Source organism: Panicum virgatum, unplaced genomic scaffold (genome assembly GCF_016808335.1).
Source record: "Panicum virgatum strain AP13 unplaced genomic scaffold, P.virgatum_v5 scaffold_4491, whole genome shotgun sequence".
NCBI classification, from domain to species: domain Eukaryota; kingdom Viridiplantae; phylum Streptophyta; class Magnoliopsida; order Poales; family Poaceae; genus Panicum; species Panicum virgatum.
Window position 1 is genome coordinate 1 of NW_024376393.1, and position 25,142 is coordinate 25,142.

At 42.2% G+C, this 25,142-nt stretch overlaps 2 protein-coding genes and 3 long non-coding RNA genes across 9 annotated transcripts; 1 reads left to right on the forward strand and 4 right to left on the reverse strand.

The window, feature by feature from the left end:
- Positions 1–2,349: 2,349 nt before the first annotated feature.
- Positions 2,350–3,614, reverse strand: LOC120694266. Its single transcript, XR_005683403.1, has 4 exons — positions 3,580–3,614; positions 3,282–3,402; positions 2,508–2,589; positions 2,350–2,426 (listed from the first exon to the last, which is right to left on the reverse strand). It is a non-coding gene; the product is annotated as an uncharacterized LOC120694266 (long non-coding RNA).
- Positions 3,615–3,631: 17 nt separating this feature from the next.
- LOC120694263 (rab GTPase-activating protein 22-like) lies at positions 3,632–25,135 on the reverse strand. Of its 4 annotated transcripts, none has more exons than XM_039977436.1 (26): positions 24,763–25,135; positions 24,593–24,688; positions 24,394–24,497; positions 24,028–24,278; positions 23,820–23,942; positions 23,639–23,727; positions 23,449–23,554; positions 23,252–23,349; positions 13,809–13,895; positions 13,581–13,685; positions 13,216–13,377; positions 12,561–12,596; positions 12,355–12,426; positions 11,373–11,650; positions 10,718–10,967; positions 10,276–10,560; positions 10,128–10,197; positions 9,431–9,543; positions 9,289–9,324; positions 9,122–9,193; positions 8,945–9,022; positions 8,740–8,865; positions 8,585–8,668; positions 8,366–8,501; positions 7,966–8,075; positions 3,632–3,742 (listed from the first exon to the last, which is right to left on the reverse strand). In XM_039977436.1, exons 1-26 carry the CDS (start codon positions 24,859–24,861, stop codon positions 3,689–3,691), a joined length of 3,120 nt encoding a protein of 1,039 aa, XP_039833370.1. In that variant the 5' UTR covers positions 24,862–25,135; the 3' UTR covers positions 3,632–3,688. The 4 variants fall into 4 exon arrangements, with proteins under 4 accessions (XP_039833370.1, XP_039833368.1, XP_039833371.1 ...); XM_039977434.1 differs by having other exon boundaries at positions 23,820–23,957; XM_039977437.1 differs by lacking the exons at positions 23,252–23,349; positions 23,449–23,554; positions 23,639–23,727; ... (3 more) ...; positions 24,593–24,688; positions 24,763–25,135 and adding exons at positions 14,185–14,307; positions 14,426–14,993.
- On the forward strand, positions 6,555–10,086 carry LOC120694267. 2 transcript variants are annotated; one of them, XR_005683405.1, is made up of 4 exons: positions 6,555–6,638; positions 6,796–6,992; positions 9,013–9,125; positions 9,745–10,086. It is a non-coding gene; the product is annotated as an uncharacterized LOC120694267 (long non-coding RNA). The 2 variants fall into 2 exon arrangements; XR_005683404.1 differs by having other exon boundaries at positions 9,013–10,023.
- On the reverse strand, positions 15,607–16,760 carry LOC120694268. Its single transcript, XR_005683406.1, has 2 exons — positions 16,079–16,760; positions 15,607–16,004 (listed from the first exon to the last, which is right to left on the reverse strand). It is a non-coding gene; the product is annotated as an uncharacterized LOC120694268 (long non-coding RNA).
- Positions 18,573–19,578, reverse strand: LOC120694265 (protein NDR1-like). The gene has a single exon (XM_039977440.1). It carries the CDS (start codon positions 19,311–19,313, stop codon positions 18,675–18,677), a length of 639 nt encoding a protein of 212 aa, XP_039833374.1. The 5' UTR covers positions 19,314–19,578; the 3' UTR covers positions 18,573–18,674.
- Positions 25,136–25,142: the final 7 nt, after the last annotated feature.

Genomic DNA, 25,142 nt, shown 5'->3' on the forward strand with positions numbered 1-25,142 from the left:
TAAGAATTAACTTAACTATTTTCACCTGTAGTTCTCTTGTAAGTTGGGAGTTTTCTGAAATTAATAAATTCAGCTCCTCTTTCAATTTGACCAATAGTTGTCCCTAAATAAAGCAAACTTTTATTTATAGCCTAAAACAAGAGGAAAAAAAAATATGTTAGCAATAATATACGAGACAACAAATATTAATATGTTTATTTTCAACAAAAAAGGAGATAATTGCTTATTTGACCCTATTTTGAAGGCTAACTACCATTTTGACCTTGCTTTTTCAACTTTGCTCTTTTGACCCTATTTTTTATTATTTTTTCATTTAACAAAACAAGGCCAAATGAGCAACTAGGGATTCAAAGAAGGGTCAAATAAGCAAGTCCACATAGTGCAAGTCCACAGAGTGTAGGCTCAGGTACTGCTGAATATGATCCAAGGACAGATCCGAAAAGGAAGGCCAAGTCTAATGATCCTGGATGGCAGTATGGCTTCTGGCCAGAAATTGGCAACAGAGATTTGGTTGAGTGTGTCCTTTGTGGAACGCAAGTAAAGGCTAGAATCAAGAGATTGAAGGAGCATCTTGTAGGTGGATATGGAGATGCTATCAAATGTCCTAAGACAACAACAGAAATTGCTGCTGCAATGGAAGCAGCACTAGTTAAGGGAAGAAGGAGAGTGCTAAACCTAGATGATGACGATGATGGTGTTCAAGTGGTGGAAGTGGTACCAAGTGAGAACCAGTTCAGGGACAGCATCCAAGTTCCACTCAAGTCATCTGGTACAACTATGCAACATCCAAGTTCAGGGACAGCATCCAAAAGGAAGCAATCTGCTCTGAAATTTGCATCTTTACCACCTAGACCAAAAGCAAAATCAGTGATTACCATGCTTCGGGAAAAAACCTGAAGAAGTGGTTGAGGAAAGGCATTCTAAGAATGGACCTGCACAAACCAGTGTGGAGGGAAGGATCAGGACCAAGGAAGAAAGAGATGAAGTCAATATGCATGTGGCCAATTTCTTCTATGAGAGTGGAATACCATTGAATGCTATCAATGCAAGGAGCTTTGAGATTATGTGTGAGGCCATTTGACAGTATGGACCTGGATATAAACCTCCTAGCTACCATGAGGTGAGGGTGCCATTGCTTGCAAAGGCTGTGGAACAGACCAACAAACTGAAGGAGAAGCATGAGGCTGCTTGGAAGCAATATGGCTGTACACTCATGTCAGATGGGTGGACATATAGGCGAGGCCGTCACCTCATTAATTTCCTAGTCAATAGTCCAGAGGGAACTTTCTTCTTGGAGTCCGTTGATGCATCAAGTCAAGTACATGATGCACCAATGTTGGCAGATTTACTACAGCAAAGAATTGATCTCATTGGAAGAGACAAGGTTGTTCAACTAGTCACTGACAATGGTGCTAACTATAAGGCAGCTTGCAAGCTTCTTATGGAAAGAATTCCAACGCTGTTTTGGACACCATGTGTGCACATTGCTTGGACTTTACTAGAGGACATTGGCAAAATGAAGGTGTTCAGCAAGCCTATTGCACGTGCAAGACAAGTTACTACCTTTATTTATCGGCACGGGAGGCTTCTTGATGCAATGAGGAGAAGACAGGAGGTAGAGATCTTGTTAGACCAGGAGTAACTCGTTTTGCTACTGCTTTCCTCACTTTGCGCAGCTTGCACACTCATAGGGATGCTCTGAAATTCCTATTTGTAAGTGATGACTGGACTAAGTCCAGATTGGCAAAAACAGAAGCAGGAAAGAAAGTGCATGACACCATCCTTTCAACAGAATTTTGGAACTCAGTTGAGGACTGCCTGAGAGCTTCACAGCCCCTTATTGTTTGTTGAGGATAGTTGATGGTGATGAGAGGCCAGCAATGCCAGAGGTTCAATTTTGTATGGAATGTGCTCACTGAGCACTCCAGTTTATCTTATTTAGTGGACTATCTGTTAAACTGCTTGTGTAATGGATTTATTATTTGTGGCAGTGTGCTTATGTACTTGTTATTCTTTACCTGTCCCTCAACTAAATTCTATTTTTGCTGGTGCCATATTCCCTATGAAATACCTAAGTACTAACATGAATTGGCTCTCCATTGCAGTGTGTTGTTGGATGGACACTTGGGACTACAGGCTGGAGAGGAGACAACACCAAGGTATGACATGCTTCCAATTCTAGTCTTACTAGAGTTGGATGGCCATAAGGCGTCGCCTCGCCTTACGCCTTACTCGCTTAAGCATAAGGCGGTAGTCGGTCACCACGCCTCGCTTTATCGTCTTAAAAACATTGATCTTAATGCTATAAATACTTGAACACTAACACTAACCTTGGCCTCGGCTTGTACTTCTTTAGCATCACTGTCCGCCGCTTCACTACCGGCTAAATCAATGATGTTAAGAGCTCCTTCGCACATTTCCATTTTCTGTCACATTAAAAAAGACATTTATACTTTTTATTAATTATAAATTTAACAAACTATTTTGATTTTGAAGTTATCACTAACCTCGTTATAAGAATATATGGATAACCTGAAAATAAAATGGCTTCGAGATGATCTTTCATTGCGCGAAGTCTTAGCAACAGCCCTGATTAGATAATAAATGTGAGGAAAATACACATTTATTTTAGAATGAAAGTGTATAAAAAAGGTAACATCCATCCAAAGGAACATTTTGGTGTAAACAAGACAAATAATATGTTGCACATTGTACTACTTGTCAAAGAAACTAAGTCACATTCTAAACCCCATGGTTTATACCTTTATCGTTCCAACTATTCTTTGCAAGGATATTTGAATTTTGTTCTAGGACTGCTAACTAAAATGATACACTTCATACAATGTCACAAAAAAAAGTGATGACGCTACACATATTGCCTATGTTTTTAGGGAGTAGCATAGGCGTACATGGGTAAAGCTGATGGTTCCTTTAAAACACCATAGAAGACAAATGATAATGCCTATAAGTTCCATTTGTCTCACATATTATGGGACTAGTTCTACCTTTGATGTGCAGATTTGAAGCCTTACATGGAAAACCAAGATGAAGTTGAGCTTAGGGCGCAATGCGGTCGTAATTATATTTGGGACTACGAATTGCTATGCAACCACTCAATCCTGATTGAACACCTCCAATTCTAGGAATCTTTAGTGGCTAGGCACCCAAATTTTAGCACATGCTCGTATGTTCAATTATATATTGTGCAAAAATGGAGAAAACACTACATAATAATTAACATGAATGTTAACTACACAATTGTTCCCTTTGTAAACACTCACCTCTTGCTCAATGCTTCCTTTAAAGCTCCAAGCGCCTGGTTTTTGTTTTAACGACGTTATCATTTGAAGCCATTGAGCTCAGATTGCGCACTTCTTCGTTATAAATTTCACTCATATCAATCTGTATTGGATACAACAAATAAATAAAAATCTGAGAGGATAATTGGGAAAAATGTTAACAAGGACAAGTGGTGATGGATCTTTTGAACTTTAGTTGTGATGCTGTTTGGCTGTTAGGTTGATATTGTTGAAACTTGGGTCGGGAGAAGGAAGCCTCCACCCTAAAAAGTTTGCTAACCTTTACTGTATGGTGAGCTAGGCCCAAAGATTCTCTTAATATGAATTGGTCTCAAAAATTTCCTCCACAGCGCGTGGGATCACCCCCTTTACATCATCTCCATCATCACCTAACATGGTAAATGTTTACCAGAGCCTGTCTGCCCATAAGCAAATATGCAAACCTATAAAATAGAGAGAACACACTCTTAATGAAACTTTCAACCAGTTATGCCTTGAAGTTGAATATCAATTAGCACAGATAAAGAATATCAAAGCATGCTAGAAATGACCTTAGGAAATAAAGAATATCAAAACATGTTGGAAATGACCTTAGGATATAAAGAATATCAAAGCTGGAAACGACCTTAGGAAATAAAGAATATCAAAGCACGCTCGAAATGACCTTAGGAAATAAAGAATATAAAAGCATGCAGGAAACGACCTTAGGAAATAAACAGACAAGCCATACCAAAATAGCAAAAGTCATTACACGTGGCACTACAATATCTCGGAAGGAGTGGGTTTAGTATAGTCATTTTCCCCCCTAAGCTTCTAGCCGACCCAACACAACCATACCAAAATAGCAAAATTTTTATTATGCTTGTTATCTCGTTAATCTATACTTCAAATTGTTTCATGTTGTGCTTATTCTAGGTGAGGTGCTGCCATTGGATTTCAATTTATGTTGAGGCTGGTTTTGAATCAATAGTTGGAGGATATGAAAAAAAAGGTATGGTCTCTTCTTCCATGCTTAGTTGATCATATGCTTATTTTTGAAATAAGTTCGTATGACTCCCTTCAAATTTCTGCACATTATAGGGTCGCTGTATTTAGATTAGTGAAAATCACAAGCAGACCTGCTTAGATTCTATTTGGTATAGGTAAATTATTTTCTACATAAGTAGTGGGAGGCAATATCACAAATGAGCTGATTTCAATGTTTTTGATGAATGCCACTACCACACATTGTACCTCAAATAGAATTAGTATTAACTCTGCTGTAACAAATGTATGTTAAGCAATTACAGATTGTAAGATAACAAGTCAGTTGATTCACAGCAAATAGTAAGCAATCAAAACCTTGATATCTCAGTGCAGTAAATGATGAGTTTATCAATGGAAGCAGAGGTATTTAATTGTGCATAACTGTATCTTCCATACTTGAAGCTTGCATGGTTTATTGCTTAGGCTTCCTTATGTAATTAAAATAGTTGATTTACCAAAACGTGTGTATAGGGATAAAAGATGGAATATGACCTTAGTGAGAAACTGAGAAACATGACAGTCCACTACAGTTGATGAGCACGAACAACAGGTCCTCGTGATTCTAAAAATCTAGGTAAGTACACCAGTACCTAAATCATCTCTATTACTATTTGTTCGGTGCGCTTGTGATTTATTCAATTGTGCAAAACTTACTTTAAGTGATGGCTCCGTTCTGAAACTGTATTGTGGTTTCAAGGCAGTCATCATGTTGTAGATACCTTGTGCCCGGGTAAGTTTGGCCTTGAGATTTGACCTTGTCCAAGATAATCTATATAGAATCTGTATTTCCAATTGTATGGATATTTTTTCTCTATTTTGCTATATAAATATGCAACTGAGACAATTAATTTGATACTGATAGTTGCTAATCCAAATTTAATTTGATAACTTTATGAAATAGCCTGACACCTAAAATGTTATTTAACATTTCGTACTAATAATTAACTAATGGCCATTCTGTTTCCTAATTTTGGGACCATGGTGATACCTTGAGCTGAGAAGTGAGCAACATCATCGTCCAACAGTGTCACTGCAGTTGCTCACTTCTGCTTGTCACAATAGGAGGATACATAGCATCTTTTTCTTTATTTATATATGTTCATGGCATCACTTTATTCCATGGAAGCAATTTAGGTCTGAACTTCTGTGTTGACCTGTTTGCACCCACAAAGATGATAGTGTAAGTGCTCTTTCCATATTTAATTTCGATTCTCCTATTTTTTTTAGATCAAACTCTACTCATGTCTGCAAAAGCATCAATGCTGTCTCAATCTGAGCATTGCTTTTCCTTACCGGCAACCAATTCCTTTTATGGTGTTTTAAGTATCCCATGGGGGTTTCAGTTTCCTACCTTTCCTTTTTGTGTCTCTCAAATGTATAACAGAAATGTATGCTCATCAAAGCATACTATGTAGACTTTTGATATCGAATTGTTTTTTCAACAGCTTTGAAATTGTGTTCTTCATCAGAATATATGTCAATACCTAAGAAATTAGCAGTAGTGTATTTAAATTTAGAATGTCTTTTTTTTGTGTGTGTGTGTGCAATGCTCATTTCCTCCATGGATCTCCACTCCACCTGTGCACATTTTTGTCACTGGACATATTTTGTTAGAATCAGAAGAATTAGCATATAATCAAGATTGGATCACTTATCTTTGTGTGATATAAGTTTCTGAATCACACATGCATATTTTTTGTATATGCTGCTTCATCTGGTTGTAAACCATGCAGTTTAAAAATTTTCACCTTCAGTGATCATCTTTTTGGCAAATGTTGTGTATAGTAACATTTTTCTTTTGGGCAGTTTCATGCATGAAACCTTTTTACCCTTCATTTTGTGTTCCATTTTGAGAAAGTAATATGATGGATTACAGTGATGTATATATCTAGCAATGGCTCCACTCGCTCCAGCACAGATGCTGCCTGTGATTTTGAATATATGAAATAAGACCAAAATATTTTATCAAGGTAGGCCTTTCCATTGGTTCGTTTTAAAGAAAAACAAGACGACTTTGATCTACTGTCTGATGCAAGCTGTGTAGTAAAAGAGCACTGATGGTTTGTTAGAAACTATCCTGGATTGTAGGTATAAAATTTTGTGCAAGTTATTGGTCTGTGTTTGTCTCATATGGTCATTTTTATCATTTCTTGAAAGAACACTATAAAGTAACTTCGTAATACAAGTTGGACAACCATGTTCCCAAATTAAACTGATGGAATATAATGTTTGCAGATTCTTACTTCTCCACCAACAATTTAATCATTTGTCTCTGGCTAGCAATTTAAGTGTTCTTCTCAGCTATGTGCTTAGGTTAATATCTTGCTCATATTGTAATTAGATTTTCTCCTAATTTATGAGCTGCCTTATCATTTATACCCGCACATAAAGATTAAAAGTATTTTACTCGCTAAGCATTAATGCTTATGCCATCGACAGGGACCTCACCACAAATCTGCCAATTTTTTAGGGTGGGAGCAGCAAAGGATGTATACTGTGAAAAATGAGTATTCTCATTTTGGTGCATCTATACCTACTATTCGTTTGCGCCAATTCAAGGGCAGATATTCTAACTGTATATTACCCATCTATTCATCACGTTCTTCAACTCTGTATGCAGTGCGGCCTCAAGGGAAGGTTATTAATGAAGCTCAATTTGGCAAAGAGGTTAGTTACATGCTGTTTGTAGCCTATGCTGTATCACATATTACTTTGTCCTCTTCATTTCCTATTATACTAATATAAGACGCATGGCTACTCCCTCCCTCTCTCTCTCTTTGTCCTCTTCATTTCCTATTATACTAATATGAGGCATGGCTAATCTCTCTCTCTCTCTCTCTCCCTATTATACTAATATAAGAGGCATGGCTAATCTCTCTCTCTCTCTCTCTCTCTCTCTCTCTCTCTCTCTCTCTCTCTCTCTGTTGTCATATTTTATGTATAGCCTTCTTGACTGATTTTAACCAATCATTCTGATGTTAGGCCTTAGGGTACATGGGAAAATTTGGAGTAAAATCTTAGGGTGTTGCTCCCTCTAATAAAGTTTGCCTTAGTCAGAGTGGCTGCACATGGGGAGGCACAGTGCATCAGGAACACTGAAATGTTAGGTTGTTGCTTGTTCTAATGAAGTTGCATGTATCAGTGTATCACGTCCTTCAAATGGGACAACACAAATTGTGACTTTTCTGTTTACATTGGCTACTGATTTGTACATGAATTCCAAATACTTTCATGTCTGTGTAATAGAATAACATTCTATCTCTTAAATAGTACTCAATTAAATTATATGAAATTGATTATGTTGCAATGTACATTAAAAGATGGAAAATGTGGCATTAACCTTTGAGCAATTTTCTATCTAATCACGATAGCATTCTGTTAAACTTTTCTTTTACGTGTGTTTTTTGCACAATCGGCGCGCAAGGGCGCGCCGCATTACCCTAGTAGTACTTTGGAGCGACAGTACACCTCTAATGGCCAGTAGGCAAACAAATTTTAGCACACTATCTTTTTGTTCAATTTTTGATTGTGTAGAACTTTGGCAAAAATGGAAAACACTATGTAATATTTAACATGAATGTTTGATGGCCGCAAGACAAGGGAGCATTCGCAGGGCTAAGGACAATTAGTTTATTGTTACCTTCTTGCCATCCATTGCACTCTTCACTAATCCTGATATTTCAACAAAGATATCATTTTGTGAAACTCCAGGAGGGAACACTCGATCGCATGTAAAAGCTTTTATAGCCCCTGCATAAAAATAATAATTAATTTAACAATCATATCTTGTGAAGCTAAGTAGTTAAGTGCCATTTGTACTATACTCTTGTATCTATAATAATGAGCATGGATTTGGCAGCCAGGGGACATGGCACCTTCAACATCCTCAGGGTCACCTCCCCTCCCCTGTTTGCGATTCGTAATTCAAAAAAGTCACGGCTCCGTCATCCCCAGCCACCCCATCCCCACCCCCACCGCCGCCCCCCTACCATTTGTTATAGTGTTGTATAGATAAAAGCCACAAATAAATGCCCAAATACCTGATGATGTTTCCAGATAAACACGGCGGCCAACAAACTGTCCCTTCTCCAAGCAATAGATTGCACCATCTTCACTACTGCTCTTGTCAAGAATGGGTCGCACACGGCAGAAGACCCGTATGCTTCCCTTTAATTCCTGCATTCAAAATTAAATCGCAATTTTAAACTAAAAGTGGTATTTTTAATAATAAAAAATATAGCAAGAGTATTAAAACAGACCATTAGCTGGTTATGCATATCGCTGCGTAAGGCTTCCGCCGTGTAAAGTTGCTTTTTTAGCAAATCAACTTCATTTATGTAGCCCTGTATTGGAAGGAGTGGTAAGAAGAAAATTAAGTAACTAGCACACATTAAGTGGATAAAATCATTCTAACCATCTGCCTTTTCTTTAAAATTGCAATTTCTTGCTGAAGTTCATCTTTATCCTTCTTGTTTTCAATATCTAGATGCTCCATCTTTTTTCTTAAGATTTCAAGGTCACTCTTGTGACCATTCTCCTCCTGCAAAATCGTAAGGATGAGCACCTATTCTCATATTTGAAGAGAAAGAGAAGATATGGTTTGAATTGCAATAACTTACCAGCAAAAACTCTATTGCTGGTAACTGGAGTGATTTGCTCAACTCCCTTGTGGATAGATTATTTGCAGCTGCAATCACCTGCAACCAAATGTTTCAATTCTCCATTGGTTTTCTCAACAAGAGGGAGCAAGCATATGAAAGACTAAAAGGACAACAAGCAAAGCAATTTATTCATACCAAGGTATCCACTTCCTCTTGTAGTACTTTGGTGATTGCAGCATTCGTGCCTATCATCATCAACTTTTGACCCTGTAGAATACATTTTGCATTAAGTCATAATTTTAAAATAAAACATAGAAATAGCATCTCATATACTTGCAAATAGCATAGAAAATCAGTCTCACATCTTTCACCCCCAAATCAGACCAATTCCCATTGTCCTGTATTATAAAGTAGAATAGTGTTATAAAAGTAGATAAGAGATTACAATATAATAGTGTTATAAAGTAGCTTCAGTGCATATATATACCAACTATATAAGCTCACCTCCAATGTTCCACCCTTGCCAATGATCTTTTGACATTCAGGTGGAACCCCCGTAAGTGTGTACAGCTGACTCTTGAAAACAATTGGTGGCTGGCTAGTGTCAATCTCCATGCCTGCAAAAATAATCATCATTCAAAAAGTATTTCCTTATACTATGGAAGCAAGAAGTTTATGCATGCCTGCAAAGGCTACTTGTTTATTGTAGTTGCACGATAAATTATATACTTAGGTAAAGATGTGTAGTTGTGTACTGCTGTGCACATGCCACATCAATGGCCAAAATGCCTAAAAGCTGTGCTGACAATGGATGCAAGGGGAAAGACCCTCCTAAGGAGAAAGGAGGACTGGGAATCAAGAAAATTAGGTTGCAAAATGAAGCTCTGCTACTCAAGCACCTAGATTCTATAACAGGAAAGATGTGCCATGGGTTAATCTAGTATGACACACATAATACAAAGAGGGGTAGGTGCCACATGAGACAGCAACAAGATGCTAGCCAAATGTAATGTAGGTGATCGGCAAATGGTTATGTTATGGCATGACATATGGAACAACCACAATTTACATGAGGAGCTACCAAGGTTATACTCATATGCCAAGAATATCAAAGTCTCGGTGGCAGCATACATGGCAAACACAGACACAGCTGTCAACTTCTACGAGTCCTAAAAAAAAGATACGAGGCACGGAATCTCACCATTTGCCGTGGCTGTGAATCCTAAGTGCTGTGGAGGTGGAGTACTTGCAGGAGGAGGAAGGTTCGGACCCTGTATTTTTATAAAAACAAAAAAATATAAGTAAAGTCAATGCAAATAAATAAATAGATAATAATTAAAATACTATACCTCAATGTCCAATTTTTGGTCTTCTTCTTTGAGTATCTTGTCTAGTTTCATATTTTTCCATTTGTTGTGCAATTGTTGGCCGCTATATGCTCTTTGCGTTCTCGCAAAGAGCTCAAGCGCCATATCGTGAACTATGGGATCATCAACCCAATTCTCCTCGCCTCTTTTAAAGCGCACTTCTTTTGTCATACATGTTGCCATATAGATCATCTGAAAGACTTCCATCACTTTCTTCGGCCAACGTGCGGTGGGTTTTGTTCTTCTTCCTGTGTGTATTTTTTCAGCCTTTAAGCAAAAAAATTTAAGTTAGAAGCTATTCTTGTAGTTTCCCCATTGCATAAGGGGTTCTGTGCATATTTACCCACACCTCGGTCCCCATAATGTATTCATAACAAAAATTAAGATAAACAACAACAACAAAAAATGTGAGACAAAAAGCAACCTCGCGGAGTGCCGCATTATAGGCCTTCTCAATAGAGGATCTCCGGTCTCCCTCTAGCTGAGATGCCAAGAGAGCCTCATCAGGGAGTAGCGCAAAATTGATGGCGTCCTCGTCCTCTTGGGCCGAGCTGGTGCCATCATTGTGCCACGCGGAGTTTGCTTCTTTCATAGTCTTGGTAGCCCTGTCTTGCCACTTCTCCATCATTTTCATCTCGCGCAAACCAGCTTCTTCGATGCTCATTGTTGGCATCCTGTGATTCAAGCCAAGACAAGCAGGCAAAAGGAAATGAATCAGATGGCACTCTTGTAACCTCTGACAATGCTTCATGACCCTCAGAAGCATCAAAAATCCAGGGGTCGGATAAGGATTATCAGTAGCAATAAAAATCGGTCGCTACCAGCAAATCTAAGAATTTTATTTACATCTGACTTCAAACTTGTTGTATCATATGGATACGCCAATAAGGAAAAACTTCAAAGGGTGAATCATTAGGAATTGTGATAACTAGTGCTTATTCCACATTCATAAATAACATTATCATTAGCAGAAATGCATACCATAGAAAATGTTAAGCACTGCAGTGTTCCAGGGTATAACACAAGGTAAACATCAGCTTTCAGGGGTACAACACTTAAGGCATGCGTCAGCGTCATACCTGCAACTAGGCTGAAAAACTTGTGCTGCCATTCTTTCCCTTTCACTGGTTAGACCACCACCAACAAGATTTGCAGGTCCAAATATCAGGGGCTGGTGTTTGTGCTCGTGAGCTTGTGAAACGCTTGCTCTACCTTCAATGACATCTTGAGCAAATGTTGCGCAAGTGATTGGATCAGCTGGTTTGGAATATGCCACACGATTGGCAGCATTATGGTGCCATGCTTCAGCCTTCTTTGTCTGTTCATCAAGCATTTCACGAGCAAATGCATTCCCGTCCTGAAGCAACAGAAATGTTACAGCAGACCATTTTTCTGATTAACAAAATAAGTCTCTGTATACATGCAGAGTCTACTTGAAACAGCCATGCAGATATAGGAAGCCAGAGCACCGTGAGTGAAAGTGGCTGCTTATTGGTAGAAAATCCACTAGATTCTATGAAGTGTCGCTTTTATTTTTTATTTATTAACATTTCAGTATCCACGTTTTTTTCATAAATATGCACAAACTTTTCAACAACCAAATTCATCCTATGAAATATTTTTTTATAATTCCTCAAGAAAAAGACAGTGGTGAAATACTTCCAGTGGTCTTCTGCATCAGTTGCCAATCATAAGAAACAAATCTTATTAAGACATGCCAACGACAGGACAACATATCTTCAGACAACATTTAAACAAACCCTGAATAGAATTTTGAGAAACACAGCTACTCTTAACACCATGCGGGTTGATCTACATGAAAGCTACCAATTTTTTCACAATATTTTTCTCAAGTTTGGTTCCAAGTTAAAACTTTGTCATTATATAGCTAGCAATACATCTGATCCAAATTGCACAAAGCAGACATTATATGCATTTATTATATTTTTGAGACATGATAGCCTGAGGCTCCCACATTCTCTGAAGAAAAAATAGTTTACTGAAATAATTGACCCAAGATACTACTGACAAGAAATTACCAAATCACTATCATTAGCTTACCTTTGCCTTCCTTTCCTTTACAGCTAGAAGCATTTCTTCTTCCTTCTTTAGCATGTCGAGAAGATCAAACGCCTGTATATGGAAATAAAAATAATAATATAATAGCAAATCAAATGTCACTATGAATGCAAGTGCTACTATTTTTTAAACAGAAAAAAGAACTCAACATTGAGCTCAACATTGAGTGTTATGTAAAGCAAACTAACCTTGCAGAGAGCCAAGGAGATGGTAGCTAACCAAGCCTGCAGCACAGAAAGAGAAAATCAGAACCAGAGCATATGTTCTGATTAATATAGAAACGAATACAAGGTAATACAAGTTGGAAGCACATTCTAGTATCTATAACTTATCTTTTCTCACATTCTAGTCCCTAAAACTTTTATTCTCTCACATTTTAGTTCCTAAAATTTCTATTTTCTTATAAATATACATATGAATATACACTATCATTTATTTTATTAAAAAATATAAAACGTATCCGTGTATTGGTTTTTTTTGGGAAAATGACGTATCCGGATCGGCCCGATACCGATACGTGTATCCGTATCCGTGCAACTTAGATTACAGGGAATGTGGTTGACAGCCTGTAGGTATCTAAGAACCTTGCTACATGCAGCACATTGTAAAGCTCCCTACAAGCATTAGACTAAATAAATTAAAATACCACCTTCAAATGGAAATGCTTTATCTTCTAGAAGAATATCACAAGCTCGTTTTAATTTGAAAAATAAAATAAAATATCTCCTTTCAAGAAAAGCAAGGCCATACTTATGGCACACACATGCCACAGATCATTCTGATTTGAAATATGAAAAAACCTAAACATATCATGAAAACAGCTTCCAGATGTGGGATGCTAACCTCTCTTTCTTCCTCCCCATCATCCTCCAAGTCATCTTCCTCTCCAGTTTCAATTGGGGCAGATAAAGCAGCTGCTCTCAGTGAGCGTCCACGCCTTTCTTTTCTCTCTCTGATCTCTTGGAGCTTCGTTTCAGCAGCCTTTTGACGTTTGAACCGGGCAACCTAGGAAAAGAAACAATAAACATATAAAGAGTGAATTACAGGAAACTGACCCACCTTAGACACCTTATGAGTAAAATCAGCCTGTGCATATAGATTCAGCACAACAAGAGAACCATGTCCCATATTACTGTCCTCCAATTACAGAGTAGAAACTGCTGAATGATACCTTAAGAATTTATATAGAGAAAGTAATTCGGTCTCACCTTCTGCGTTCTTCTGTTTGCCATAGTATCAGGCTGCTTCTGCCTAGACAATTCTAGCTCATCCTCTGGAATTAGCTCTAGTACTTCACATAGAGCAATGAACTCCTGTGGAGCGCAAAAGGAGGTAACGTGATGACAGAGAACCATGCTTGAGAGTAGAGACCCCTCGTTATAAACGAATTAAAAAGCTGCACCTAGTGAAACAATGTGACAGGGCAAAATGATAACCTTCAAGTGGTCTTGTGACGCCTTAAGAACTGGGATCCGATCCTCCTGTGCTATCTTTTCGGTCATTTCCGCAAGGTAATAGGGAACCTACGAATGCAAACAAAGATCAGAGGTATACAGAAGAAAATAGAACTTGTGAAACACTGGAACAATTCTTAAGTTTACTAGCACTGTTGTGATTTGCAATTGTACTGACAACTGAATAAAACTGACAAGGCGTGATTTGCAATTGTACTGACAGCTGAATAAAACTGACAAGGCATGATTTGCATGTGTACTGATAACTGAATAAAACTGACCAGGCGTCTAGTACTATCACGACCTGTTTCATGGACTTGTACATGGAGCAGAGTGAGAGGGAGGGGAACGGACATACGAGTAGGTACTTGAGGTTTGCGGTGGAGACGTCCTCCTTGGTCTCGTTGGGGGAGAAGAGGCCGAGCTTGCTGACCATCTCGTCGCAGCACCGCAGCAGATCAACCCCGGTGCGGATCCCATCCTGCGCGGCAGAGAAACCAAGCGCGTAAGCACCGCTCGCCCGATCTCTATCTCTTGGTGAGCGGGAGGAGGGGCGGGGCGATCCCGGTTCCCAGAAGAGGGGGCAGGGAGGGACGCACCTGGTCGAGGGCGGAGCTGGAGGCCAGGGCGTGGAGCCGCGACGCCCTGTCGAAGAGGGCCAGCAGGGGGAGGTCGGCGGCGTCGTCCTCCGGCTCGGCGTGCAGGCGCATCTGCGATTGCATCTTCCCGACCTCCTCCACGTCCACCATTTTCTACGGGTCGGATGGTTGCCTCGCGGAGCCGGAAGGGAGCGAGAGAGAGGGCGGCGGCAAAACCCTAGCGGAGCGGGGCAGAGGAGAGGAGAGCCGCGGCGGGGAGGAGAGGGAACAGAGGAGAGAGCTCGAGAAGCGACGTCGCGGGGAAGTCCCTCCACGCGCCGCGGTGGCCTGGGCGGCGGCCTCCCGCGCCGGCCTCACGCGCGCAGAGGGCAAGGGGGCCGGGTGGCCGGCTCTGGGCGGCAGAAGGCAAGGGGCCGGGCGGATCTGGCCGGAGGGAGGTCGGGCGGACCTCGCCGGCGACGGCGCCCGTACCTGCGGCGGCGTACTGGGCAGGCGGCGGCGGCGTACTGGGCAGGCGGCGGCGGCGTACTGGGCAGGCGGCGGCGGCGTATTGGGCAGGGGTCGGGAGGAGTTCGGGAGACAGGAGGATTCGGGACGGATAGTTTTTTCCTTTTTTATGAGATTTGAGGAGATGATCCACGGGGTAAGATGGACAATTACATGGGTGGGTCCCACATGTCAGGGCTGGGGGACTGTTAAAATCTAACAGCAGATGGATGGGAGGGCACATAGATAAAAAAGTTCGCGTTAGGATAAACAGGTGCGATTGAACTTTTTAGAGGCATGGAGGTAATAAATGTGTGTGGGTGTTAGCTAATGTGTGTCTGTGTGGGTGTATGCTACCTTAAAATTGAAGGGAAAGGTGAAATAAATGTGTGTTCTGATGGTATTAATTCACATCTTGTGTTCTGTTGAAATGCTATTGTTTGTTCGAACAGTTTTCTTCCTGCTGTTTGTAGCATCTTCTTCACCTCCTTTGTCTCTTAATTTCTCACTCTCCCTCAATGCTTTATTTATAAACTTGTTTTCAGGTTGCTCTTGCCAGCCCACTTTTTAAATAAATTTCCAGTAGGGGCGTCTGCCCTTCCTGTTCTTTCAAAAAAAAGTGTCATATATTCCATCAGAAGTTGAAATCGTACCATATATAACATAATTGGCCATCACAAGTTGGAATCACAAACTTAGACCATGATCTGTCATTTCATTGATAGAACTGACCAACAATAAATCAGTACAGAAGTTCTTAAATTAACATCCCAGGTTCACAAACCACTAGGTTCCAGCATACCAACTACAAGGTTCCTGCATACCAATTACTAGTCCAAAGCCACATCTCGCAAAAGCAGATCATACCAGCATACAAGTTCTAAATTTATTACAAAAGCATATCATAAGCAGCTCACAGGCTCTAGTCTTCGTAGACTAGCCTCCTGATGCTACTAACAACTGTAATATATGGGTTGGTTGTAGCTTTCTTCAGCTTCTTATTTATGTGTGCCTACTTCTTTGGGGCGCCCTTCTTCTGAACTTTCTTTTTTTGGCTTTGGAGGGACCAGCTTCATCTGATGGAGCTTCTTTCCTACATTGTGAAGGTAACATTACATATTGTGAAGTCAAAAAACAGGTGATGCAATTTAGTGGACAGAACGGTACATTTTGTTAGCCTTGTTCCTTGGTGGAGCTCTCTCACCATCTTCTCCAATATCTGCCAGTTTGTATGTTTTTGCAAAGTGACAATCTCCACATCTCTGCCAATTTGTGCAGTCGGGGAAGAAGAGAAACAGAGTGAGCAAGAGGAAGAAGAGAGTGCGAGCTAGGGCCACAGGCGCAGGCTCCTTTCACAATGGGACACGGACGAAAAGGTCCATACAGAAAGACATACAGTACGCATACACCTGACAGTAGGCCCAAGCAGCTGGAAGACATAGAAAATGGCATTGCTGAGGGAAACAGAGAATTATAATGGTACATTTCAGAATTTTGGATTTGTATTGGCAGATCTGAGAATTGTAGTGGTACCAATCCAAATAACACATTGTGTTAATGGAGAAGTACAACCAGGTGGAGAACATTTCTTTCCACTGAAATATTAACAAGCTAGCAGCCGTGCTCCCATAACAAGAAAAGAAAAACATCACATTACAGGCACCACTTTGCCAGCTGCCCAGCAACTGTCAAAACAAAAGCTACAACCTACTGGTCTTTCACCAAAATTTCTTCGGGCTTGTTCAGTTAATCAGCAATCCCAGCAGATTGGAGGGGATCAAAGGGGGGCGAGAGGGATTTTGACTTGTAGAGGATAAAATCCCCCTCAATCCCATCCAATCCCCACCAAACCGAACAAGGTCTTCACAATTTTGCCACAAAATCAAGAGCCACTTTTCCCCTAATAACCATTTTTGCAAGTCATCTAGTGCCATGGACGCCATTCATCATTTCTTCCCCTGTGATCCTGCCAACTGCTTCTTTGGTAGCGCTCATCCTGTCTCCTATGCTTGTTGTTCCTCTGCTGGAAGTACTCTTCGCTGTTCCGTTTCCTTCCAGATGTGTGACTTGGATCCTCCTGCTGGTATCTATTGTTGGATCCACCATAAAAGTCGCTGTTTCTATTGTTTGATCTTTGATGAGTAAAGGTTGGTGCTCGAGCCACGCCAATTGCGTTTCTCCAGAGCATCACCCCAACCTGAGTTGCCATTACCCCATATACTAGAAGATTCATTCTTCACTCCCCAACTCAAGTCGGGTTTTGAATTAGCCTCCCAGTCCCACCTATTAACTTCAGATGGTTTTTCTACATAGATGTCCCAGTTTCCGCACTGGTTCTGGGTACACTTGTTATCTGCCCTGGCATTGGTCGATCCAGTAGCTAGGCCAGAACTATTATCCATTTCAAATGGTACCCGTACCTTATTTAGGTCAGCTACCAACTCAGGGTCAGCTCTGCAGCGGTGGTTGACCTTATCAATGTACATATCAGGGTCCGGCAAAGAAATATCAGAAGGTTGGCCATGATAGTGAGCCCAGAATCTTGCCTTTGAATTCTGAAAATTCTCAAAGGCTCCTGAATCATCCCAGTGCTCAAGGATATTACATTCTGAAATATATCGCTTGTTTTCGCAGAACCTTTGCCAAGAAATGTTGCCAAGCTCTTTAAGCTTCCGCCTTTAATACTAGCAATTTGTATGCCTTCACTTTCATAGAAGTAGTTTCTTGATAGGAAATGTTATAGGTTGCTAAACTCTTTTGGGATAGGGGTTTCTCACTAGAACAACCTAGTTGCACATCTAGATAGCTTGTTTTAGTTTAAGTTTTGTGCAAACTAATTGGAGCCATAGGTCTAGGTTTTTATTAGTGACTAATTCACCCCCTCCCCCCTCTTAGGCTAGAGCACCCGATCCTTTCACACTGTGTTCAATAGGCAAAAACAATCTTTTCAGTATCTGATCATTATGTTATTACCATCTTTGAGTCAGTCCTACTTGTTATCATTCATGCAAATCATTTGTTCTAATTCTTCATTCACTAAAAAGCAGGAAAAGGGATCCCAATTTACGTTAGAGCTGCTACATGTTGTTACCACCCATTGATTACGGACCAAAGAAGGTTCCAGCTGGACTTTAGGTGCACAGGCCACGATCTCGTTGTGATGGGGTTCAAAATAATTGAAGAGATGGAAAAAATGGCAGGGGAACTAGTACCCCTTGATGACGAGTCGGTTTACAAAATCTCCGAAACTACCAAATCTAAACCTACTTAGATTACAGCAGATCCAACCGGTCTGACCGATGGGACGCTGACCGGTCAATCTCGATATTTGTCAATTTTAACAGTCAACAAAAGCATTCAGGTTGAATAAAAATCAGTTGCACTCCCTGGAGGGTTTTACCTGAATAGGTTACATGCTTCTTTACCATCTAGAAGTGGCATGATTGAATAGGTCGTGTATTACCCATGAAGCATTTAGTTTAGCAACGTTTTTCTATCGGATCGATTATCAGTCTACCATTTGTGTGAAATTGAGATTTAGCTCATATTTATTCATTGAATGGCCCATTTTAGTTTACATTTCATTGAGATGTTCATTAGTTCCTCGTATGAGTGAATTATTTTTTATTGCCCGTGGAAAAAAAATTAAACTCTGTTTGGAATCAAGAAATTTCATGATCTTTCCACCAGCACAATGCAATACATAATCGTTTGTGATCGATTTCGTGTGAGATGTTGAATTATTACACAGTCCAAAAGCAACTCAGAAGTATCTGTCGCAGGCGGCCCCATGGGACTCCGGCAGCAAGTTGCCTTCGACGCCGACGAGCAGGTCGCAGCTGACATGCATCCTCTGGCGGCCGGAGTGGAAGGCATTGGTGACCCTGAAACGGATGGCCGTGGCGAGCTGCAGGCGCAACGGGACTCGGCCGGCCCGGACCGCCGCGGAGAAGGAGGGCCAGGAGGCGTCGGTGGTGGCGGGGCCGAGGACATCGAGGAAGCCCGTGATGGAGGTGGTGGTCTTGTTGGGCTGGTACCATCTGGCGGCGAAGGCGGGGCCCGAGGCGACGAGCGCGTCGTAGAAGTGGACGGAGGCATGCACGGCGTCGTAGTAGATGCCGATGTGGCGATTGGGGTTGCGGTCCGTGACGTTGAAGGCGAGGCTGGTGCCGGCGGGGCTGGAGTCCGGGTCGAGGCCGCCGGCGACGGAGAAGGATGCGATGTTGAAGCGCGGGCGATGTGGGCGCAGGCCGAGCCAGAGGACGAAGAGGACGACGGCGGCGACGAGGAGGAGGCCCAGGAGGAGGGAGCAGAGGGTGTTGGCAAGGCCGGCGGCGCAGCTGTCCCGGGCGCGGCCGGCGTGCCTGCTGCCAGCAGCAGCAGTGCCGCCTGCTTGGTGCATGCCAACCGGCTTAGCAGCCAGTCGATTGAATTGAATTGATTACGCATACGCGCGCACAGTGAATTAGCCAGCAGCAGATCGACCAACCAGCAGCGATGGGATCTTGTCTGGATGTGGTTGCCTTGCAAATAAAGGATCCTTGCTTGATTGAAGCTGATCTAGCATGGCTTCCACTTGCATTCCCTTCCCCTGACGGCGCGGCTGCCCCCCTCAAGTTTGGAATCGCCCCGGATTCGAAGCACGCAACGAATGTCGAATGGCATGTGCCGACTCATCCGATGCATTGGTCTGTTATGAAATCTTAAAGCATCATAGCGTACACCAAAGTGGCTGTAGTTTAGTGGTGTGGCCGTGGAGACCTGGGCTCGAATCCCAGCAGCCACAGAATTTATGTCTTTTATTTTTCATCCCTTTTACAGCAATATTCAGTCGGTCTCTGAAATATAAGCGGCTGCACAGCAATATTCAAAGGTCTGTTTCCGATTATAATCAGCGATAAAATCTTCGCTTCTTTTGACCACGCTTAGATTATAAGCTAAGCGAAAAGAAACAGGGCCAAAGTCGGTCTCCAGTGTCTCCAGAAATATAAGCAAACCAGAAAATATTGGAAATATAAGCAGTTGCACAGCAATAATCTAAGTCGGTCTCCAGTGCCTCCAGAAATATAAGCAAAACAGAAAATATTGATGCACGATTTTTCGTGTGTTCAGAAGTAGTACAATTTTCATGTGTTGACGAGTAATACATTTCAACTTGCATCGTTGAACCCCAAGCCCTATTACAGTGGATGATTACATTATTCAGTCTTCACTCACTCAATACATGGAAGCCGAGAACAATCATGGGGTCAACACTGTTTTACAAAAACAACTACTGTACTCTAAAATCTCTACATCATGCTCTTTACAACCCCGTGTGGTAAGTCACATATGCTGTATCGGTATCTCACCATCGGTCTTAGGTTTTCTTTCCCTGCATCTGTCAAAAAGAACAAATGTTGCATAAGATTAGCAGTCAACTAGCAGCACACATCTGAGGCTTAAAGAACAAGAAAACTTATCCACATCCAATCACCTTTTTGAGGTACTTCCTATGAAGCTTCAGTGCAACAGCACAGGTTCTTTTCGCATCCAAATGCCCGTTAACATTGTTCAATATCTGAATTAAGAAAAAAAACAATAAAGCAAATGTTACATGGGGGATGAAATCCACACACAAAACTTTACGTGCTTTTTCTGTTCTCAAGATCTGGGAAAAAGAGCCCTTTTACCATGCTTGGAAATACTTCCTGACACTTTCTAATGCCTCCCAACGCCTACGCAAAATAATTTTTTTTCTTAATTTTATTGTTTCAAGGATAGTATGATCATTGTGCAAACCCAAATAAAAGGGCACTGCTGCCCGGTCACGGACGCGAACACACGGAGCTCACCTCCATCCCATTTCTTTCCATTTCACAGAGCTCACCTCCATCGCCAAAATTCGTCGTTGTGCCCCACTCAAATCCCTCGCGCACACATCACCAGCAGCCATCCCTTGACCGAATTGAAGAGATTCTAGCCCCTGCCATTGACCACTGCTGCTGCAGCACCGTCGCCATCCCTGCTCCGCTCGCCATTGTGCAGAAACCTCGAGTCGTCGGTGAGCGCCGTATTAGGGCCGTTGTTCTTGGGGGTTGAGTCGTGTGTTCAGGGTGATGTGCATCTATGTGGTGCTTATGCCGCTGCTGGTTTGCTGGGAGCGGCCTTGTTTGCGCCGGAACAGCTCCTCGCGGCCGCCATGCCTCGGTGTCATGGCCGCCGCCGTGGAGGGCCCTGTTCTAGTGTGGTTTGGGCTGGGAAAGTGGTCTGCGGGCATGGAGAGGGTGTTGGCGATGCTCCTCGGCCTAGGGGATTAGGCTAGGAAGGTGCTGGCGCGGCCGCCCGCCGTTGGCCGAGCTCTCGTTCGCTGTTTGCCATGGCGCCACTGCTGTAAGCATATAGGAGAGGGGTTTGGGGGTCCGAGTGGTGGAGCAGGTCGAGGAGAAGGTGGTGGATCAGGGCCGGTCGCCGGCGAGCTCACCGCCGGTGAGCAGCCTGGGGTGTCGCCCCTTTCTGTTTCACGGGAAAGCACGGGAATTGAAGGAAGGAGAAAAGGGAGCTAGGTGAAAGAAGAAAAGAAAAGATATGGGGCCGAGTAAAAAAAGAAAGAGAGAAGAGAGAAGAAGAAAGGGAGAAGGGGTTTTGTGCAAAAGATTTAAAGTAATCTTGTTTAAAAATATTGTTTTTATGATTAAGAATTTACCCTCTTACCCTTGATTTAAAAAATAACTACGAAAAAGGAATTGTCATGAATTTCTAATCCTCTTAACTTTGGAGGCATTGGGAGGCGTTACGGCACATATGAGCCCACCCACCATAGACACATCTAACGCCTCTCGACGCCTCCTCATTAACGCCTCCCGACGCCTACCCTCAATTGGGCCCACAAATCATAGACACATGAAATGCATCCCAACGCCTCCACAAGCATTGTAAAAAAAGGAACAAATTCCATGTCAATTTATTCACAGGTCACATGCTAAATACGATTGACTAACTTCCTATGGCGTTGAACAGTTACCACTGGTAAACCACATTGCCACAGGATTTGTTCCCTGCTCATATGAGTTTTTACTTATGTCATCCTACACAGGAAAGGGATGGCTTGATCCAGCTTACCCTGATAACGTCATCAATCCCTTGAGCTTCTTGCAGAAGCTTTGGACTGTTCTCTTTCAGAACACTAGCAACCAGGAAAACCGAAATAGGGACAGGTCCATCACCATCATTTACCCCATTCTTCATATTCTCTCTCTCGTACTTGCCAAACTGACGTATTGATTTTACCTTTGGTTTAGATCCTTCAATTTTGTGAGTTGCAACTCCAGTTTCGTCATAAGTAAAGATGTCAGGATCATATTCTAGAGCCCACATCATCTGCAGATACAATGCGAAAATAATATGATCATGAGTTATCAACCAATTTATTCACAAGTCACATACTAAATACGATTGGCTAACTTCCTATGGTTGCTGAACAGCTACCAGTGGTAAACCACAACACACTTCTTAAGATTTCATTGAAAAAAAGGGTACGTTGCGCACTCCGGTTCTTCACAATTATCAAAGTTTTGGCTTCTTTTTGTTTTGGTAGGACAAAGCCAGTGATCAACGTGACTGAACACAGAACTTCATATATCTTCATTTTTTCGGACATAGTGCGCTGGCGTGTAGGATACCACAACCTCAACTTGGATCCATGTGCATTCATAACTTAAGCAAAGATCAAATAATGTTTTTAGTGCCACCATGTATCCTAGTCCCTAATCCCCGACTAGGTTGAGTTTATGATTGTTTACTGATGGTAGCCATCTTGATAGTTTTTCAAACCCTAGTTAGATGCAGGGTTAAAAAGCTGTGTGGTAACTGGTTACCCGCACCACCATAGCTACCAGTGGATACATGTTGCAATGAACTGTTCTTAATCGATCTTGCATTGACATTCTTACATGTTGCATGCTGTAAGAGATTCTAAGATATTTTGAGACAAAATCGAGAGATGACTGATTACCACCAGCAGCTATAGTCTTATAAATTTTTGAAATAGGCCTTTTAAAACCTTATACCATGCATTTTGGACACATTGTGCAACTAAAAGGAACCATTCACCGTGTTGGACGCCATCACCGCACCAGTGACAAAAACTTGTTTTCAATATATTTGAGCATTTTTCTGAAATTGTAGAAGAGAAAAAGAAGTAAATAACAGAACAAAATACTACAACAAGAATTTCCTATTCCTTGACAATCTGAGGCCTACAACAAAGTCCAATGGCCCTAGTTCAAATATTGGACCTCATATGGGTAGATCAATTGAATGTTTTCGATTTAAAACCACATGTCAAGATGTAGCATTTACCTCCCAAAGGTACAAGGAGTCCCCAAACGATAGTTCTCGCCGGAACAATACCATGAACATGCGAAATGCAAAGAGATAGTCACCCCCACCAAGTGTTTCTGTGTTCAGGATTTAACAAGAACAAATTGCATAATGTAAAACCAGCAAATGGTGACACAGGTTGAACGTCTAACAGCTCTACAAGTCTCGTTCCATACCTAGGTGGTCATGTAACTTCGGGTCGAGCACCTGAATGATAGAAGCAAGATGCTGAAGCTGGTTTTCCACTCCAACAGACTGCTGTGTGCATCTGAAATTCCCTCTCTTTGAAAATTTCAAACAGATGGAGATTAAAAAGATGGAAGAATCATGTCACCCAGAAAAAACTGATGGAGAAGCAGTGTATACCAGCCTACGCATCAACCTCTCAAAGCACCAAAATGCATCTGCTTCATCGTTCAGCAGTACTATCATGGGCGAACATAAATCACTCATTCCTATCATGATGAGGAATGGGGGAAAAAAGACCTATGTAAGATACCTTCCAGGAAAGAAAAAAAATGATATGGTGCAAGTGTGAGGTACCCACCTTGGCAATAACCGACTTCTTTGTCAATCCATGCATATACAGCTAGAATATCCCACAACTTTTGAAGATTTTCTTTGTTCTCATAAAATACCATGGAGCGGTCAGTGCGTAGAACATCAAGGCCTATCATGCAGCTTCCTTAGGAAAGAAGAAAACAATGGAATAATGGCAGGCAATAGTAACAAAAGAATAGCTGGTTAGGCCTTACCGATCTGATGCAGCGTAAGCTTCCAGTCAACGATTTGCCTATCAGTGACACGGTTCGTGGAGTCGCTGACCTCAACTCTGGTGCTGCTGCTGCTGCTGCTGCTGGAAGTACCTTGCGTAGCCTCGAGTAAAACCAATGGATCATTGATAGGGAATCCATCCTCAGTGATGATTGGGGCAGTGATAATTTTACCACTGCCAACGTGAGAATCCATCTCTCGGCACTCTTCCTTCCATCTAGCATACTGCATCCTGTGATAATTTTTAATTTACCTCAGCATTTAGTTCATCGGTTGGGGGAAATACCGCAGGAAACCTCAAAAAGGGAAGTAGTTTACAGTTAGAGGGAGGGGGAGTGTGTGGTCACCTTCTCCTGTGCCTAATCTGGTCCCGCTCATCGAAGGTGCTCCCAGGATCATAGCAGCCAAGCAAGAACTCCCAAACCTCCCCCCTGATGGCAGGGTGGACACCCTAGTAAACAGATACAAATACAGAGGGCAGGTGGAGAGACGATTGAGGTCCAGATGAATTGGTGTGAGCAAGGAACGGAGCGTACTGAACCATACCCCTCTCTGTATGCGGCTTAGAACAGAAGCGATGTCCAAGCAGCCTTCACGCGTAAACGCAGCGTGCCATTTCCGCACGCTCAATGTCTTGCCGGCCTGAAACCAACGCAGCTGGGGCTTGGATCTCGAACCAATCGGGGACGGGGAGGAAACAAGAAGCATAAGCTCACCTTGATCTTGAACTTGGTGCTGGGGACGTTTTGGCTGCAATCCGGGCGGACCTGGTAGAAGGAATCCGCGGCCTGCCCACTGTTCCCCCATCTCATCATATGTTACCGACTCCAATTAAGCAATTGCTGTTCTTCCCTTTGCCCTTTAGCAGCAGCAGCAGCAGCAGCAGCGGATCGATCCGGCTATTTCCTTTCCTAACGAGTGAAAGAGAGGGGAACTGGATCGAGGGAGCGAGGAGAGGAAAGGGAGGTAGACGACCAGGGCAGCGGAGCAGTGGTTGGTTAGCTGGCTGGGTCAGCGGTCGCCTCCCCACTCCCCAGGCAGGCAGAGCAGGTACAACCCGCGCGCTGCGCTGCGCTGCCCTGCCGGCTTCCATCAA

Coding starts and splice junctions, on each gene's coding strand:
- LOC120694265 (XM_039977440.1), bottom strand. CDS start 19,313: ATGCACCAAGCAGGCGGCACTGCTGCTGCTGGCAGCAGGCACGCCGGC.
- LOC120694263 (XM_039977434.1), bottom strand. CDS start 24,861: ATGATGAGATGGGGGAACAGTGGGCAGGCCGCGGATTCCTTCTACCAG. Junction 9,325..9,430: donor GCAAGGGTGGAACATTGGAG/GTGAGCTTATAT, acceptor TTTATAATACAG/GACAATGGGAATTGGTCTGA. Junction 8,076..8,365: donor TTATCTGGAAACATCATCAG/GTATTTGGGCAT, acceptor ATTTTTATGCAG/GGGCTATAAAAGCTTTTACA.